A 16,468-nucleotide genomic window follows, 5' to 3' on the forward strand; every position below is an offset into this window, starting at 1 on the left:
AATTACTAATAATTAATTGATTATTATTATTATTATTATTATTTATTAAAACCAATGACCTTAAATAATGACAAAATAATATTTTAAACTCAATAATCATTATTTTAGTAATTTTTTATCTAGTAATTTGTCTTTAATATTTTTTCATACGAGTTTATTTAAAGAGTGAACTACAAAAATGGTTTATGGACTACGGGTTTATCTCGCCCATAGTCTCTGGACTTTAAAAATATCGAAGACATCCATGAACTAAGGGTTTATCTCAAATTTGGTCCTTTTGCCATTTTTTATACGAAAAATACCATTTTGAGCATTTGAGCAATTTGGTCTTTTTACACTTTTAATATTTTAAATCTAATATTATTTCAGTGATGTACTAAATCTGATATTATTTCAAAATTATCATTCTCTTCCCTTTTGTCATCCTTCACTTTGTTTCTTTATTTCAATATTAGATTTAATTTTATAAAATTAAATTTTAAATTTTGATTTTTAAATATCAATAAATTTTTATTAATTATTAATCAATATTTGATAGTGTCTAATATTTAATCAATAAGGTATGTCGACGTCAACTTAGTTTTAATCAATATTTAATAGTTTTAATCATAAATAGATCATATAACACGATTTATTCTGAAATAAATATGCATCTAATGTAAGACTAATATAATTTTCGTTTGTTTATTTGAAAACAATCAAAACTAACTAGAAAATTTCAACAAAAATACTCCTATATAAAAATTTTAGTAATATCAAATTTTAGTCATCATCATAATATTTAATCACAAGCAATTATAACAACCGAACGAAGGCTAAATAGAATAGCTCTTATTTTTACGTCACGATTAATATTATTTTTTTGTACTTTTTCAATTCAACTGAATATTATATTAAATAACAAATATTAATAGTTTTAATCATTATTTATAGTGTCCATGAATTATCAGTTATAATTAAAAAAAATTATTGATATTTAAAATCTAAATTTTAATTTTAATTTTATAAAATTAAATCTAATATTGAAATAAAGAAACAAAGTGAAGGATGACAAAAGGGAAGAAGAATGATAATTTTGAAATAATATCAGATTTAGTACATTATCACTGAAATAACATCAGATTTAAAATGTTAAAAGTGTAAAAAGACCAAATTGCTCAAATGCTCAAAAGAGTATTTTCGTATAAAAAAATGGCAAAATGACCAAATTTGAGATAAATACTACTCCATGGATGTGTGGCGATATTTTTAAAGTCCAGGGATAGGCGAGATAAACTCATAGTTCATGGACTATTTTTGTAGTTCACTCTTATTTAAATATCGAAGTAATTTTAAACGAGCTATTAATGCAATTAACCTGAACGTTTGGGGCCGAAAATGTATATCATGGAACCCTGGGGAATTCCTGAATTAAATGTCCTATATTAATAAATAAAAATAAGTAACAAAAAGATTGAGGCGGTGTACTGTGAGAGACTTCTAATTCAAGGATTGCGGTACCCTTTTTTTTTGGCTTGGCAAAGACGAAAACCCAATTATTCTCCGATCTGCTTACACATATCGATGGCGACGGCGGCGATTATCGCTCGGCAGGCCGATGAAGCGAAGCGCCAACACCAACAGGGCGCTGCTTCCGGCGGCGGTGAAGGGCTCCGCCAGTATTATCAGCAGACTATACAGGATTTGCAGTTGTTGTCCCGTCAGAAACATCACGATCTCCAGCGTCTCGAAGCTCAGCGCAATGACCTTAATGGTCGAGGTTTGTTCAATTCGCTTATGGATTTAAATGATACGAGTAATTTTAATTGTTGCTTTACTGAAAACCCTAGGGTCTGGTGTAGTAGTTCCGCTTTCATTATTCTCTACAGAGCTCTCAGTATGTGAAATTAATTGCATCTCTATTTTAGCTTTCTCCAGCTTAGTGTTCTGTTTATTTTCTCCTTATCAATTTATATTGGGTTTTGTTATGGGCAGCCTTTAGATGATAATTTGAAAGAATTCCAATCCGTTGATTGGCTTATTTCAGTTCTATGGGTTTATACTATCATATAGTTGTTGGAACTTATCTTTTTAAAAAGCAGTACAGCGGAATTTTACAGTCTGTTAAATGCCTGCTTATGCTCCTCAATGAGAAGTAAGTTTTAAGACATAATTTTAAGGTTAGTGTTGCTAAAAGCATTCTCATATTATGTAAGTTCTGTGTTTATGTTTTGCCACACTCAAGTCTTCTATGAATGCTGATTGTGACGGAGCTTTTATCTTAATCTAGATACCATTATTGTGTTTCCAAAGTGCTATGAGTAGAAATTAGGTCATAAATCCTAGATAAGAACAATATCATTCAAGTAAAAGACATGCTTGGTATTCTTATAAAAAACTACTTGGTTCCTTAATGACAGTGCGATCATTAAAGGAAGAGTTGCAGCTTCTTCAGGAGCCTGGATCATACGTGGGCGAAGTTGTCAAAGTTATGGGAAAATCAAAGGTCCTCGTTAAGGTTAGTTTTTAACTACTGTCAACAACATTTCGTAGTTTTTTTGTGGGTGACAATATCAAATCTTTCAATATCATTTTGTCTCCTTCACTCAGTGTTATGTATGTAAATAAGAAAAAGAAGAAAGGAAAGAGATTATGGTCTTCTGGTCTAGTGTGCCTTTTGCCTAATGCTTCCGACTGGTGCTAGAAAAAATTAGTTGTTATATCGTTCTTTATTATAACTAGAACATCCTCGTGCTTGTGAATGCTTCTTCCATTCCATGAATGTAGCTGCTATTAGTAATGGGTTTAGGCAACCTCTAATATGGAGGTGACAGTTAAAATGTGTTTCTTGTGTTATTCCTTGTTACTGCTGAAGAAAAATTAACTCACTGAATTAGGTGCAAGTATGCAACCTAGATATATATTTCAATATGCAAGTATGCAACCTAGACATATATTTGAATATGCAAGTATGCAACCTAGAATAAGTGGTTGGAAAAATAATACTTCCAGGGTGTTATTTTTTTTAGTACTATTTACTTTAGGTGTTTGAGAGGCCTGAGTTTGAGAGCGCAACAATGGATCCACCAAGAAATAATTTATATTCAAATTCAACCTTCTTGAATGAAAAGATAGGGGGAAGAGAATGGTTTATAGCTCCATTTTACACTAAGAGGTTAGAGGGAGATCAAGAACATGTGCTATGTCTCAGCCTGATATATTATTATATTTGCTGTCACATTGTAACATTCTTTCTCAATTAGTGTTTATTTTGCTATCTTTGTTTAGGTTCATCCTGAGGGCAAGTATGTAGTTGACATTGACAAGAGCATTGACATCACTAAGATTACCCCTTCAACAAGGGTTGCTCTACGTAATGATAGCTATGTGCTCCACTTGGTCCTGCCTAGTAAAGTTGATCCGTTGGTGAATCTCATGAAAGTTGAAAAAGTTCCAGACTCCACTTATGACATGATTGGTGGTCTTGACCAGCAAATTAAAGAGATAAAAGAGGTACTCATTCTATGGTTTCACTTTATTACAGTTTGAGATAGTAAATGTTAGAGAACTATCATTTATATATCTTCCTGTCTCGTGTTATAGGTGATTGAGCTTCCAATCAAGCATCCAGAATTATTCGAGAGTCTAGGAATAGCCCAACCAAAGGTAACTACTGACACATCGTACTATTGTTACTTGACATACTGTGTTTTCTAACATATACATTTTTGGACTTCTGAAGGGAGTGTTGCTATATGGTCCTCCTGGAACTGGTAAGACACTGCTCGCAAGGGCTGTGGCTCACCATACTGACTGCACTTTCATCCGAGTGTCGGGCTCTGAGCTAGTTCAAAAGTACATTGGAGAAGGCTCTAGGATGGTTAGAGAACTCTTTGTCATGGCCAGGTTAGTTCTTTCAGCATCAAGTTATCAACCATCTCGACATATTTAATGAAAATGTGTTTCCTATGATGCATTCCTGATCATGTTTTTTTGACAGAGAGCATGCTCCATCCATCATCTTCATGGATGAAATTGATAGCATTGGATCTGCTCGTATGGAGTCTGGAAGTGGAAATGGGGACAGTGAGGTTCAGCGAACTATGCTGGAGCTTCTTAATCAACTTGATGGCTTTGAAGCCTCTAACAAGATAAAAGTATGCCTTACTCCCTGCTGATTTTATACCTAATCTTGTACTATCCTTTTTATTCTGTTAAAGGTTCATGATAGATGAGTTTAATGACAGTTTTGTGTCATTTTCTATGCTCTATACAGGTATTGATGGCTACCAACAGAATTGACATTCTGGACCAAGCTCTTCTTAGGCCTGGAAGAATTGATAGGAAGATTGAGTTCCCAAATCCCAATGAAGAGGTTAGTGGTGCTTGTTCTAATCATCCATTTATCTATATAGTGGACTTGATGCTATAAAACTTTTGAATTCTAATTGTTTCTTGATAATTTTCATATGCAAGTCTAAATTGATATTTTTATTTTGACTGTGAAATACTAATCTGTGGAAATTTCTCCAGTCTCGGTGGGATATCTTGAAGATTCATTCAAGGAAAATGAATTTAATGCGAGGGATTGATCTAAAGAAGATTGCTGAGAAGATGAATGGTGCATCTGGTGCAGAACTCAAGGTATGCCTGGTGCTTGCTTACATGAAAGTTTACCTCTTTAAATTAGTGAACTATATAGGAGTTCTTCGTTATAGGTTTTTGGATGAAAAATCAGAAATATGATGCAACAGCTTGATTTATAGTTACTGCCTAAATTTGAGTCTTAATGAAATATGTTGAAAATGATGTTTTCATCAGAAGCACAGATTCCAAGCAGAACTCGCCTCTTTTCCTTGCATCTTTCTGAACCAAAATTAATAAAGCTGTTGCCCTAATAAACTGTGGAACTTTGTACTTTTGGCAGGCTGTTTGCACTGAAGCTGGAATGTTTGCTCTGAGAGAGAGAAGGGTTCATGTCACTCAGGAGGACTTTGAGATGGCAGTTGCCAAGGTCATGAAGAAGGAAACCGAGAAGAACATGTCGTTGAGGAAGCTCTGGAAGTAAATGAATGACAGAATTGCATTACTGTATGTCTGGGCCACGAGGGTCCTTAGACGACTTACCAAATTTATAACCAACCAGGCAGACTCGGTTCAATTTGATTACTCATAGTTCATACGTTTAGATGCATTTGCACCACTCTTGTCATAATCCAGCTTTTGTGCATTCCTTTACTGTTTGTTGCTCTTGATTGGTACGGACTATGGATCTTGCTGAGATATTGTTTCGTATGCAGAGAAATTATACTCCAATCGCAAAATGCTTGAGAGTAGAGGACTAAAAAGTCCGTTTTTAGAGGATGCCACAAATATTTTTATTCTGTTATATTCCAATCGCAAAATGCTTGGATATAAATTTACAATCAAGCATTAAATATGAGATATAAGGGCTGGGCTACACATTATAATTAGTTCTGTCGTATTCAAAATAGATATTTACTAAGGTTCAATAACTTACAGCCAATTAGAATACGATCTACGTATCGTACAAAATTATTTAATTTTTATATTTATAGAGTTGAAATTCTGACTTCTCATGGAACTAAAAATTCTCTGTATAATTATTAGGAGTACTACAGAAAAATATATTTGAACTCAATCCAGTAACTCCAGAACAAATTCACAACTTTCCAAAATAAAATTCTAAAAAATTCTTCTCCAGACACTACAAATACTCATGCAAAATCTTATTTCATGTATGTATAACTATAACATATATTCTGCATGCATAAATTTATATATGGACTTTGCAGCTGGACACGTCTTGATCAGGTGATCATGAAAAATGTGCTACAGACTTGTTACTTTTTCCAGTGTTAAAGTTTAAGGATACATAAATAATCCATGCTCAATTGTCTTCATCATTGATTTCATGCACCAATAATGGTTTTCAATTCAGGTTGGAAACAAAATTTTTGGCATTGACTTTCTTAGCATTCAATTATACTATTCCCCATTTTTCTCTGTTTCTGTGTACCCAAATTAACTGCCTGCGTGTCTATTTATGGGCTAAAGCCATTTTTTGCAATGCTACACTAATACTAGATATTTTCACCAGAAAAATGAAGGGTCCATTGAGTGGGATTAGGAAGGATGTTGCTGCTAGAATATTTTGTTACAAGCAGGATTGGATTGACGGCTTTCGCACTGGATTCGGGTACTTATTATCTCTTCATCCATCAAGAAGATTAAGAATAAGATGATCTTGTTTTGTTTGTTGATTCAGGATACTTGCTCCAACTACCTATATCTTCTTTGCATCAGCTCTTCCTGTCATTGCCTTTGGAGAGCAGATCAGCAGGGAAACTGGTAAACTTAACTGTCTTTACTTTTTTGTTTGAGAGTTATTGTTTTCTTTTTTCACCTCAGATGGGAGCTTGAGCACTGTGGAAACTCTTGCATCGACGGCTATCTGTGGCGTCATACACTCGATCATAGGCGGACAACCACTGCTGATACTAGGAGTTGCTGAGCCAACTATGATTATGTATTCTTTTCTCTACAAATTTGCCAAAGGGAGACAAGATTTGGGGCAGAAGCTCTTCTTGCCTTGGGCTGGATGGTACCTACTAGCATAATAGCATCACTTTTAGTACTATCTTTTTCGAACACATTCTTGTTGATGCTGTGTGTTCTTGGACAGGGTTTGTGTTTGGACATCTCTCTTCTTGTGTCTTCTTGCAATCTTCAATGCTGCTTCAATCATACACAAATTCACCCGAATCGCAGGGGAAACATTCGGCATGTTGAAAACTGTCCTCTTCATCCAAGAAGCTATCAAGGTATTGATTACTATTCTAATATATCAACTTTTACCATAATCTTATTTTCCAAATTCTAATAATAGGGAATGGTGAGTGAGTTCAAGATTCCAAAAGATGAGGATCCTAATCTGGAAAAGTATAAGTTTGAATGGCTCTACACAAATGGCTTGCTTGGCGTCATCTTCTCGTTCGGCCTCCTATACACTTCTTTAAAGAGCAGACGAGCACGATCATGGTGGTTTGGGACGGGCAGATTCAGAAGCTTTGTTGCAGACTATGGCGTGCCGTTGATGGTCTTACTCTGGACTGCAGCATCATTCGCCATACCTAATCCCGTCTCATCTAGAGTTCCTCGAAGATTATGTAGCCCTCTTCTAATGGACTCACCCTCTCTTTACCACCGGACAGTGATGAAGGTATCCACATTTTTGTTGTCATGTTAGAAAATTTAAGGTTTCTGTGATGGTTCAGAAATGGAGCTTTGTGAACAGGACATGCCTAAGGTTCCGATGTTGTACATATTTGGTGCGTCGCTTCCGGCTATAATGATAGTCGGGCTCTATTTTTTTGACCACAGTGTCGCCTCACAGCTTGCTCAGCAGAAAGAATTCAATCTCAAGAATCCATCTGCTTATCATTACGATATCTTGTTGTTTGGTTTGATGGTACGGAATTAATTAGGCCTATACTTTTAAAATTGTTTCAATGCCGTTTGGTTTGACAAATGCGCGTGCAGACTTTACTGTGTGGATTGATGGGACTGCCTCCTTCGAATGGAGTGTTGCCGCAGTCTCCTATGCATACGAAAAGCTTAGCTGTTCTTCAGAAACAGATCATTAGGAGGAAGATGGTTGAGTGCGCTAAACAAGGCATTAAGCGCAATGCGAACGCCTCTGAGATCTATGGAGAGATGCAGGCTGTGTTCGTTGAAATCGACAACTCTCCTGTTGTATGCTTCTTCCTCGAATATGAAACAAAGTTTTGGTGATTTTTGTTCTGACTACCGTGAATGTTGTTGCAGACCAACAACGTCTTCAAGGAGTTGGAGAAGTTGAAGGTTGTAGTGATGAGGATCGAAGAAGAACACGAATCAAAATGCATATCAATGGTTGAAAAGCTTATTGACAAGCACTTGCCTGTTCGTGTGAACGAGCAACGCCTGAGCAACTTGCTCCAATCTCTCCTAGTCGGAGCATTGGTATGCAGCATGCCCTTGATCAAGCGAATCCCAACATCGGTTTTATGGGGCTACTTTGCCTACATGGCCATCGATAGCCTTCTCGGTAACCAATTTTGGGAGAGGATGGTCTTTCTCTTCGTTGCACCCAGTCGTAGATACATGTATGTTTTCTCTTGTATATTGGGGGGGAGCTTCAGCACCCCCAACTATTTTTTTTAACCTAACATTTAGTATTACTTTTGTATCAATATTTGATTGTAGCTAACAAAACATATTTTTCTGATCATATGGATAATGTGGATAGGGTTCTTGAACAATTTCATGCATCCTATGTTGAGACAGTGCCATTTAGACACATTGCGGCCTTCACTATTTTCGAGTTCCTCTTCTTGATTGTGTGTTTTGGAGTGACTTGGATTCCGGTGGCCGGGGTTCTATTCCCATTACCCTTCTTCCTTCTCATCGCCATTCGGCAGCACTTGCTCCCGAAGATTGTCCAGCCTCAGTATCTTCGGGAGCTGGATGCTGCCGAATATGAAGAAGTCGAGCCCTCAGCTTGTACTTGAGAGTGCGTTTTTTCACCTAAATTTGGTTTGTGTGTGTGTTTTAAGTGTGTTATGCTAAAATTGGATCTTGTGATGAACTATTTGATTAGGAAGTGGAGGTGCATTTTCAAGTGAGTGAGCAAGTTGAGATGGAAATGTGTGATGCTGAGATATTGGATGAACTAACAACAAATATAGGAGAGCTCAAGGTTAGGAGTTAGCACTTGGATCATTAGCTTTAACGAGGAGGATAAACGCTCTCATGTTAAATGATCAATCTATATTTTTATGTTTTTATATTTTTCTTCTGATGAAAAAATCTGGATATTAGATGAAATAAATAATTTGTTGGAAACTGAATTTGAATTGTCTAATTTTTTGTGATGTTTTCAGTTGTTCAAAATTTAAGTTTGCCATTGTTATAACTATATAAATTCATGTCCTTTTTATTTTATTGACTTAAAAGTTATTTTATTGACTTAAAGTGTTATTTATTCTCTAGCATGTACTGATACGCATCTCTAGAGTTTTGCATCAACACGTAAATCATTCAATCAACACACAATTAACCAGAATTATTGAACACATGAATAATTAAAACGAAATAAGGTCTAAACATTAAATCAATAATTAAATAGCCATCAAAGTCAATTATCTCTTAACCCTAAAATTCTAGAAAATTAATTACCTATAGAACATAACCAAAGAATGTACTAAATAATTTAATTCATGTCCAACAAAAATCAAAACTAGATAAAATCAATGAAGTAAAATATTCAAGCTTAACAATACACTGCTATTCTAAGTTAGTTTCAAATAATCCCGAGTCCATTCTTCATTGTATTACTCTTCTCCATTCATTCAAGTGTTTTACAAAACTCATTAATCAAACTTCCAACAAAAAAATTAAATCCAAAAAAAGAAAGAAATAAAATGAGGGAAAACATAAATAAATTTCAAAAGGAGAGCACAACTTGGGCTTCTTCCTCCTGGAGAAAATATACAACAGATTTGGGGATGAAAATACAAAACTACCTACCAACTACTCACATAAGTATGCCCAATCAGCCTATAGCTTTTGCAATTATGGTGTTAGTAAAAGCTTACTAATGAATGGAGATATGGCTGCGAGCAACGCCTTCGGACATTCCTCATGCGGAAGATGGCCACAACCAGATATGGCCACCATTCTCTGCAGATAGAAGAAATCAGGTGATGAGAGAGGAGATTGAAAGAGATTAAAGATGTGAAAAGTGAGGAACTCACGGAATTTAGTAGTTTTGAAGCCAAAGTCTGAACAGACTTTAAAGGGACAAGAGCATCTTCTGCCCCTGCAATAACTAAAACTGGCAATGCCTCAACTGCGTTGAGCATCAATGCTGCAGTTTGTGGTTGTAAGACAGTTTCATATGATAGTCTACCGATTTCATGAAGGGCCTCCTCCCAACCTTCCACATGTAATGGGGCCTGGCATCACCCACAGCAGTAAAAAGTAAGAATCGTTAGACATTGGTCAATATTCTATTTGGTAAAAAGCAGAATTGTTAAAGACACATGAAAAATAGTACCTTATATAGGCTCAAGACTTCAGTGGTTAGTTTGGAGGCATCATACCAAGCTCGTCGATTCACTACTTGAGTAATCTCTGTTCGTAGAAGAGGACGCACCATGTGCTTTTTCCCTAGAGAAGTGCGTAAAAGTATTCTGGCAAAGGCAGGAACCAGTTCTCTCGATAAACTTACATTCAGCAATATGACACCCTTTATCTCCAGCTGAGAATATAGCATATGAAGCTAATTTTTAATCTCAAGTTCTGTATTACTTTGTACGAAAAATCACATTTACATCAGAATAAACTATCATAATAACTTACATTCACATGATTTGCTGATGACCGAAGTTTCTGCACAGCTTTCAGGGCAAGTAATCCTCCATCATCGTGGCCAACTAGCACTACAGAGGAAAACATCTCCGTGCAAAAAGAAAGTAGCAGATCCACCTGATAAATTTTAAATCCTATCACATTTCTGACACATGGGCTTTACAAAACATAAAAATAATAATGCTAATAGTTATAGAAATGCTCAAATGCAGGATCAACCTCCTAAGAAAGTAGTAGGGACCCTTAAATGATATTTCACGTTTAGGGTCAAATTTTACATAAGAATAGTCGTTGCAGACATTATGACGACCTATAGTTGCAATGCCAGAATCATATGCATAATACATTTTATTCTTATCTATGCGAAGATAAGCACATCACAGATACATGAGACTGTCCATTACCTGACTATCAAGCTTGTAAGGATTAGATGATTGATTTTCCTTCCAATCATTCTTCACTGGCCTTGACGTCAAACCCCATCCAGGTCTATCAAAAGCAGCAACAGGACAACCTGCTTGTTCGGCAAGAGTGCTGATTATCTTTCTCCAAGAGAAGACACCTCCTCCAAATCCGTGGATTAGAACAATCCCACAATTTTCGACCACATCCCCATTTCTTTCTATCATTGGAGACCCTAACTTGCTGAGTTCAACCTCCTCAAAAGACTCATGCAAGCTCAAAACAGGCATGTCCTTGGATATTGGAGTGCTCGCCAGGAGGGGAGTTTCAAGCGGGGAACGACTACTATAGAACTGGTTACTGATACTCCTACGAAGACTATATTGGGTCTTCAGTGGAAGGCTTAATGATGGTGCATCAAAAAGTGTAGTGGAGGATAAAGAACGTGAAGGTGATCCTGGCATGTGTATCTTGTAATGAACCGTTATCCCAAGACAAGAGAGGAATAAACTGTCCTTGTCAGCAAGTAAACTGACTGGAAGTTCCCCGTCATCCAGCACCGATCCTGGTGCTCTTCTCCTCGTGACACTCTCACTTCGGAAAGATTTCCCTACAGGAGTGGGTGATCGTGGAACCTTCTGGTAACCAGTGAAAATCATTTTACAAGAAAGCACCTGATAACCAAATAAAAATATATTAGCTAAAACCTTAACTAGAGAAAAATAGATATAGAGTATTAGGAAAAATGTATTTCATCATCTTCATATAATAACATGATATGAGCATGTTTTGTTCTTAAGGACATTTTAATGACATTGAGGACCAATTCACAAGGATTCAGCTTTGCCTAAATAATGAATAGAAAGCACAATAGTATGAAAGATCATGAACTTACTGCCTCAGGGTCACGGTGAAAACTGAATTTCCTTCTAGCTTTGCTACTTGTACGATACGCCACAACAATGTGGCCAAGAGCAAACACAACAGATGACAGAAATAACACAGGCATCCCCCAAGATTTCTTCAGGTGGATCTTTTTCCTCGAAAGAGAAGCTGATGCTTCACCATCAAGTTGTGAATGAACAGTGAATACACACGCCTTGATGGAAAGAACAAGTATTGAAAGGAATGAGCAGATTGTTACAGTTCCTAGATAGGGACCATGTGATAATGCTGGGCCATCACACATTGTATATACACCTGCTCACATTCAAAAGTGATCAGATTGAGTTTCTACTATAGAAAAGGGCTTCACAACTCTTAATTTGACCAGTTATTAACAAATTACTCGTTTGTGCCAAAGCTGGATACTCAGATATTTCAGAACCCTAAAACAAACAAAATGTCAGTTCAATTATAGTAAATTATAATCCCTGATAAGTGATAACTAAAACATGTGTTATATACATTCTGTGAGGAAACTAAAACAAAATCATAACTCAATCGCACTTTGTATCTTATTCAAGATTGCAGATTAATCATTAGGAGCAACACATTCTAATTTTAGAATTGCAATTTACTACATTGGCCATATGAGTTAATTATACTAGAGACGGAAAAGAAAGAGAGTAAATGAAGAAATAAAAGGACACAGACACACTTTGGCAAAGCAGAGAGGTTGGTAAAATTAAAAACAAGCTCTTTCTTTTGCATTCATTGCAGCAATAAGTAAAGAGAGAAGGAATCGTACAGATGATAAGGAGAGATCTGATAATGGAAACAAGAGGAATATCCACAAGCGAGCTCTTGAAGGCGTATCTCTCCAAATGTTCCCTAAAACTAAGGCAATTCACGCACGTAAAGCTAGATATCAACAAACAAGGAAAAACAGCGTCGGCAATCGCCACCATCACCGGCAACGCCACCAGCAGCAGCGACGAAACCATCGCCACCATGAAATAAACCGTCCTCACTCCTCTCCGCACCTTCTCCCACCACAAACCGCCCTTCGCCATCATCTTTGCCGCACTCAATCAAGTAGAAAACAATCGGAATGTGGATCGATGATAAACCAGAACTCCACAGAAATCGCATCCCCGGCGTCACAACACAAAAACCTCGCCGTCGCGCTAGGGTTTAATCAAAATGAGTCTAATTCCAGAAATTGAACAAATTATAAAAAAGGAATTGGATAGAGAAAGAATGAATTTTTCTTGTCGGAGTCTTTTTATTCTCTCCCCCAATGATTATGAATGTGTGAGAAATGAAGGGGGAACAGTGTCCGAGGTGTTATCATCAAATCAAGAGAAAAGAGTGATCTGTCAAACATTTGTATAAAATTAAATGAACATACTATATGTGTATGAGTTGACAGTTGGTGATCAAATAATTTTAGCACTATAGTTTAATTCTACATAAACAACTTTTGCAATTTCCCAACATGCACATCACGATAAATAGAATCAAAATATAATCAGAATTCTACGATACTCATCAATAAAATAGAGTTGGAAAAATGGTAAATGCAAACTCAGCTAGACCTGTATGAATTTGTTTTAGAAATAAGTTAGGAGTTTGATGAAAAAAATAGTGAAATTTCAGTCATGATTCTTTTTCTTCCAGCGAATTAGTTGTAATCTGGGTTCAAACTAAAGCAGCATTTTAGGAAAAGCTTTAATAATGAAGTACAGTAATTTAGTAATTTGTCATTACACATTAGTTACCCCGTTAAAGAAATTAGTTACCTTTTACCTACCTGTCAGCCTTTTTTATGTTGCCTATCCTTTTGTAATTAAAATGAGCTTTTATTGAGTGGGGAGCACATTTCTTTTTGTTTTTTTCGCTGTGTATGGAAATATTATGAATGTTTTAAATAATAGTAGTAATCCGTATTCATTTTTCTCATTAATGTGGAGTTGCAATCCTTTTTAATATACCATTTCCTAGCCAGGTAATTGAATTAAATTATTGATCATTATAACTAAAATAATTAAATAACTTCTTAGTTTGACAAATTGGTCTTTTCTTCTTTTTTTATATCCACATTTTGCATTATCATTTTTCTTATCTAACTTAATATGCATATTAATCGATATCATACACAATTAATATTAACAAGACAACAGATAATTTACAACTTGTTTTTGTCTTTTTGCTGAATATATCTAATTTGTAAATACTCCTAATTTTATCCAAATAATTATCTTTCATAGTAACAAATATAGCCAATAAATCAAGATAATTACGGTGACAATGGTGAAAGACATCTTCATGATATGTATTAATTATTTTTAATTAATACTTGTAGAAATTACTATAGCTACTTAAATTTTAATATGTATTTTTAAAAAAATCTACGATTGCACGGTGTTTTATTTCATGTGACTGCATAGTCATACACAAGTAACACAACATCTCTTCCCTACCAGCTAGTAGAAATTATGTAATTTCCATTTGTTTGGCCGAGGATTATGACCGTTTGATATTAAACGTGATTACATGCATCATTGACGTTGACGGAACACATGCTGTCGGCTCCATAAATCTAACTAATCTCGCTGTGTGGGGCCCACAGTACCATTATTCATTCCAAAATCTTTTTTTTTATTGCCTCTTTTATCTACGGCGGCCGGGACGAATCTAGCTCAGGCAAAGCCACCGCTCCAGCAGGGGCTTGCCTTGGCCGGAGCCGGACCCAGTAACCCCGCACTCATATGAGATTGAGAAGTAGAGAGAGGTAAAGTTTTGGAGAAGAAGACTTTTAATTAAGTGGTGGGACTTGAGCATTAATTATTCTTTTAAATTGGGATTTAGAATTATGTGCGAGGGATTGCCGCAGTAAATGTTAAATTGGATTTAAATACTACTCCTAGTAGTATATCATTATATATTAAAAAGAGTTAAAATAAATAGTTATATTTAATGTTTTACAAAAATTCTTATTCAATGAACTTCTATACGTGTATTAAAAGGAGGGTATTGATTTTTTATGTGTAGCATCATTTGTAATAATTTTTTTATATTATGATAACATGTTTTTGAATTTTATTGAAAATATTATTAATTTTTTGAAATTTAATTCCAATATTTTTTTGGTGTGATTTGAATTTTAATTACCATAACAAAAAAAGGAAAAAAAATGGTCATATACATATATATACTCCCTTCGTCCATCATTTAAAATCACACTTTGACTCGATGTTGGTTTTAAGGAAATGTGAAGGAAGTTAGGTTGAAAAAATTAATGGAATATAGGTCTCACTTTATATATTAGTTTTATGGAGTAATAGAATATGGGTGCAATAAGTTTGTGAAAAGTGGAATCTATCACCAAAATGGAAAACGTAAATGTGGACATTATTTTATGGGCGGACCAAAATGGCAAATATGGACATTATTTCGTTGACGGAGGGAATAATTTTAATAAATATTATTTTATATATGCAATACTATTATATTTTTTTTAAAAAATAGCTCTGGCTACTTAAGCTCTCTGGTTCCGTCCCCATACGGCGGAGTTGTAAGCACTTTTTAGTTTTATGGTAACAGGGAAAATCTCACAAGATATGCATAAAAAGCTTACACCATAGTAGAATTTAAAATTGAACCTTTTACTTTTAGGTCATCCACAATGGGGCGCTCTAAAGCCCGCCCTATGCACCGCCACGTCAGCATTTTATCTTCATGCCCTTCTACCTGCAGTGGGGCGCCCTAAGGCGCGCCCTAAGCATTTTACTATTATTTTGTTATTTAATTTAAATGTTTTCAAATATATAAATGCAAACTTATTAAAAAAACACAACGATTAACTAAAAGAACGGCAAAAAATTCATTGATTTAAAAAAAAGTTACACGAGTTAGAAATTAAAAAAATTGTCCTACAAAAACCCCAACTATCCTACAAAAGCCCCAAATGAAAAGTGAAGTTGGGGTATATATATAACAAAAATTTTGAATTTTAAAAAAAAATAAAATGCGTTGCATCGTCCGCGCCATCGTCAGCGTCGCCCACAGTGGGCGGACAATGACGCGGACGATGCCCTATCGTCCGCGCTTCGTCCGCGGACTAAGCGTCGGGCGCGGACGACGCATCGTCCGTCGTCCGCTGTGCCACAGTGGCGGACGATAGCGCGCCCGATGCATGGGACTCGCTATCGTCCGCTCCATTGTGGATGGCCTTAATACTACTTACTACCTACATCGGGCGCGCTATCGTCCGCCCCATTGTGGATGGTCTTAATACTACTTACTACCTCCCTTCATCACGTTCAAAACGAAGCACAAAATTTTATACTTCTAAATGCTAATTATGAGATGATAGGAGTATTAATAAGAATACTTAGGGATAGGTCGGTACGGTACACCATACCGAGAACCCCATGCCGTATTGAGAACTGCGATATTACAAAATATCGTATTGATGCTATACCACATTTTTCGTACACCGAAATCTGGTATACGGAAAATTCAGTATGATAAATTTTCTATAACGTTATTGCGATATACCTTACAATATTTCACTATGTCATACTTTAACGGTATACCGAAATACGGTACAGTATAATGTAATACCGTTATACATATCCAAAATAATAAAATTCTACCGCAATCAAATCTTTTTCAACATTCAAATCAATAAAACTTCAATAATCAAATCCAAAAAAAAATTATGAAATCATGGACAACAATGTCTTCATTTCTTGAAACCTCATTA

The 16,468-nt window shown here is 35.6% G+C and overlaps 3 protein-coding genes across 5 annotated transcripts; 2 read left to right on the forward strand and 1 right to left on the reverse strand.

The window, feature by feature from the left end:
- The first annotated feature begins 1,476 nt into the window (after positions 1 to 1,476).
- Positions 1,477 to 5,295, forward strand: LOC121804955 (26S proteasome regulatory subunit 8 homolog A-like). The gene is made up of 9 exons (XM_042204686.1): positions 1,477 to 1,759; positions 2,400 to 2,497; positions 3,268 to 3,492; positions 3,583 to 3,645; positions 3,722 to 3,885; positions 3,980 to 4,136; positions 4,256 to 4,354; positions 4,513 to 4,623; positions 4,907 to 5,295. Exons 1-9 carry the CDS (start codon positions 1,564 to 1,566, stop codon positions 5,045 to 5,047), a joined length of 1,254 nt encoding a protein of 417 aa, XP_042060620.1. The 5' UTR covers positions 1,477 to 1,563; the 3' UTR covers positions 5,048 to 5,295.
- A 582-nt stretch (positions 5,296 to 5,877) lies between these two features.
- LOC121805916 (boron transporter 4-like) lies at positions 5,878 to 8,959 on the forward strand. Of its 3 annotated transcripts, XM_042205953.1 has the most exons (11): positions 5,911 to 5,941; positions 6,088 to 6,199; positions 6,269 to 6,351; positions 6,412 to 6,604; positions 6,686 to 6,824; positions 6,890 to 7,222; positions 7,298 to 7,471; positions 7,543 to 7,755; positions 7,828 to 8,147; positions 8,291 to 8,554; positions 8,642 to 8,959. In XM_042205953.1, the coding sequence occupies exons 1-10, from the start codon at positions 5,926 to 5,928 to the stop codon at positions 8,550 to 8,552; spliced, it is 1,845 nt and encodes a 614-aa protein (XP_042061887.1). In that variant the 5' UTR covers positions 5,911 to 5,925; the 3' UTR covers positions 8,553 to 8,554; positions 8,642 to 8,959. The 3 variants fall into 3 exon arrangements, with proteins under 3 accessions (XP_042061889.1, XP_042061887.1, XP_042061888.1); XM_042205955.1 differs by lacking the exon at positions 7,298 to 7,471 and having other exon boundaries at positions 5,878 to 5,941; XM_042205954.1 differs by lacking the exon at positions 5,911 to 5,941 and having other exon boundaries at positions 6,009 to 6,199; positions 6,307 to 6,351.
- Positions 8,960 to 9,348: 389 nt separating this feature from the next.
- Positions 9,349 to 13,450, reverse strand: LOC121805915. The gene is made up of 7 exons (XM_042205952.1): positions 12,506 to 13,450; positions 11,711 to 12,015; positions 10,818 to 11,489; positions 10,405 to 10,530; positions 10,100 to 10,303; positions 9,798 to 9,998; positions 9,349 to 9,723 (listed from the first exon to the last, which is right to left on the reverse strand). The coding sequence occupies exons 1-7, from the start codon at positions 12,771 to 12,773 to the stop codon at positions 9,616 to 9,618; spliced, it is 1,884 nt and encodes a 627-aa protein (XP_042061886.1). The 5' UTR covers positions 12,774 to 13,450; the 3' UTR covers positions 9,349 to 9,615.
- Positions 13,451 to 16,468: the final 3,018 nt, after the last annotated feature.

Source organism: Salvia splendens, chromosome 5 (assembly GCF_004379255.2).
Source record: "Salvia splendens isolate huo1 chromosome 5, SspV2, whole genome shotgun sequence".
Lineage (NCBI taxonomy): Eukaryota > Viridiplantae > Streptophyta > Magnoliopsida > Lamiales > Lamiaceae > Salvia > Salvia splendens.

Coding starts and splice junctions, on each gene's coding strand:
- LOC121804955 (XM_042204686.1), top strand. CDS start 1,564: ATGGCGACGGCGGCGATTATCGCTCGGCAGGCCGATGAAGCGAAGCGC. Junction 3,493..3,582: donor AAATTAAAGAGATAAAAGAG/GTACTCATTCTA, acceptor CTCGTGTTATAG/GTGATTGAGCTTCCAATCAA. Junction 3,886..3,979: donor GAACTCTTTGTCATGGCCAG/GTTAGTTCTTTC, acceptor TTTTTTTGACAG/AGAGCATGCTCCATCCATCA.
- LOC121805916 (XM_042205953.1), top strand. Junction 7,223..7,297: donor ACCACCGGACAGTGATGAAG/GTATCCACATTT, acceptor CTTTGTGAACAG/GACATGCCTAAGGTTCCGAT. Junction 8,148..8,290: donor GCACCCAGTCGTAGATACAT/GTATGTTTTCTC, acceptor TAATGTGGATAG/GGTTCTTGAACAATTTCATG.
- LOC121805915 (XM_042205952.1), bottom strand. CDS start 12,773: ATGATGGCGAAGGGCGGTTTGTGGTGGGAGAAGGTGCGGAGAGGAGTG. Junction 11,490..11,710: donor TTCACCGTGACCCTGAGGCA/GTAAGTTCATGA, acceptor TTTGGTTATCAG/GTGCTTTCTTGTAAAATGAT. Junction 10,531..10,817: donor CTTACAAGCTTGATAGTCAG/GTAATGGACAGT, acceptor AAAATTTATCAG/GTGGATCTGCTACTTTCTTT.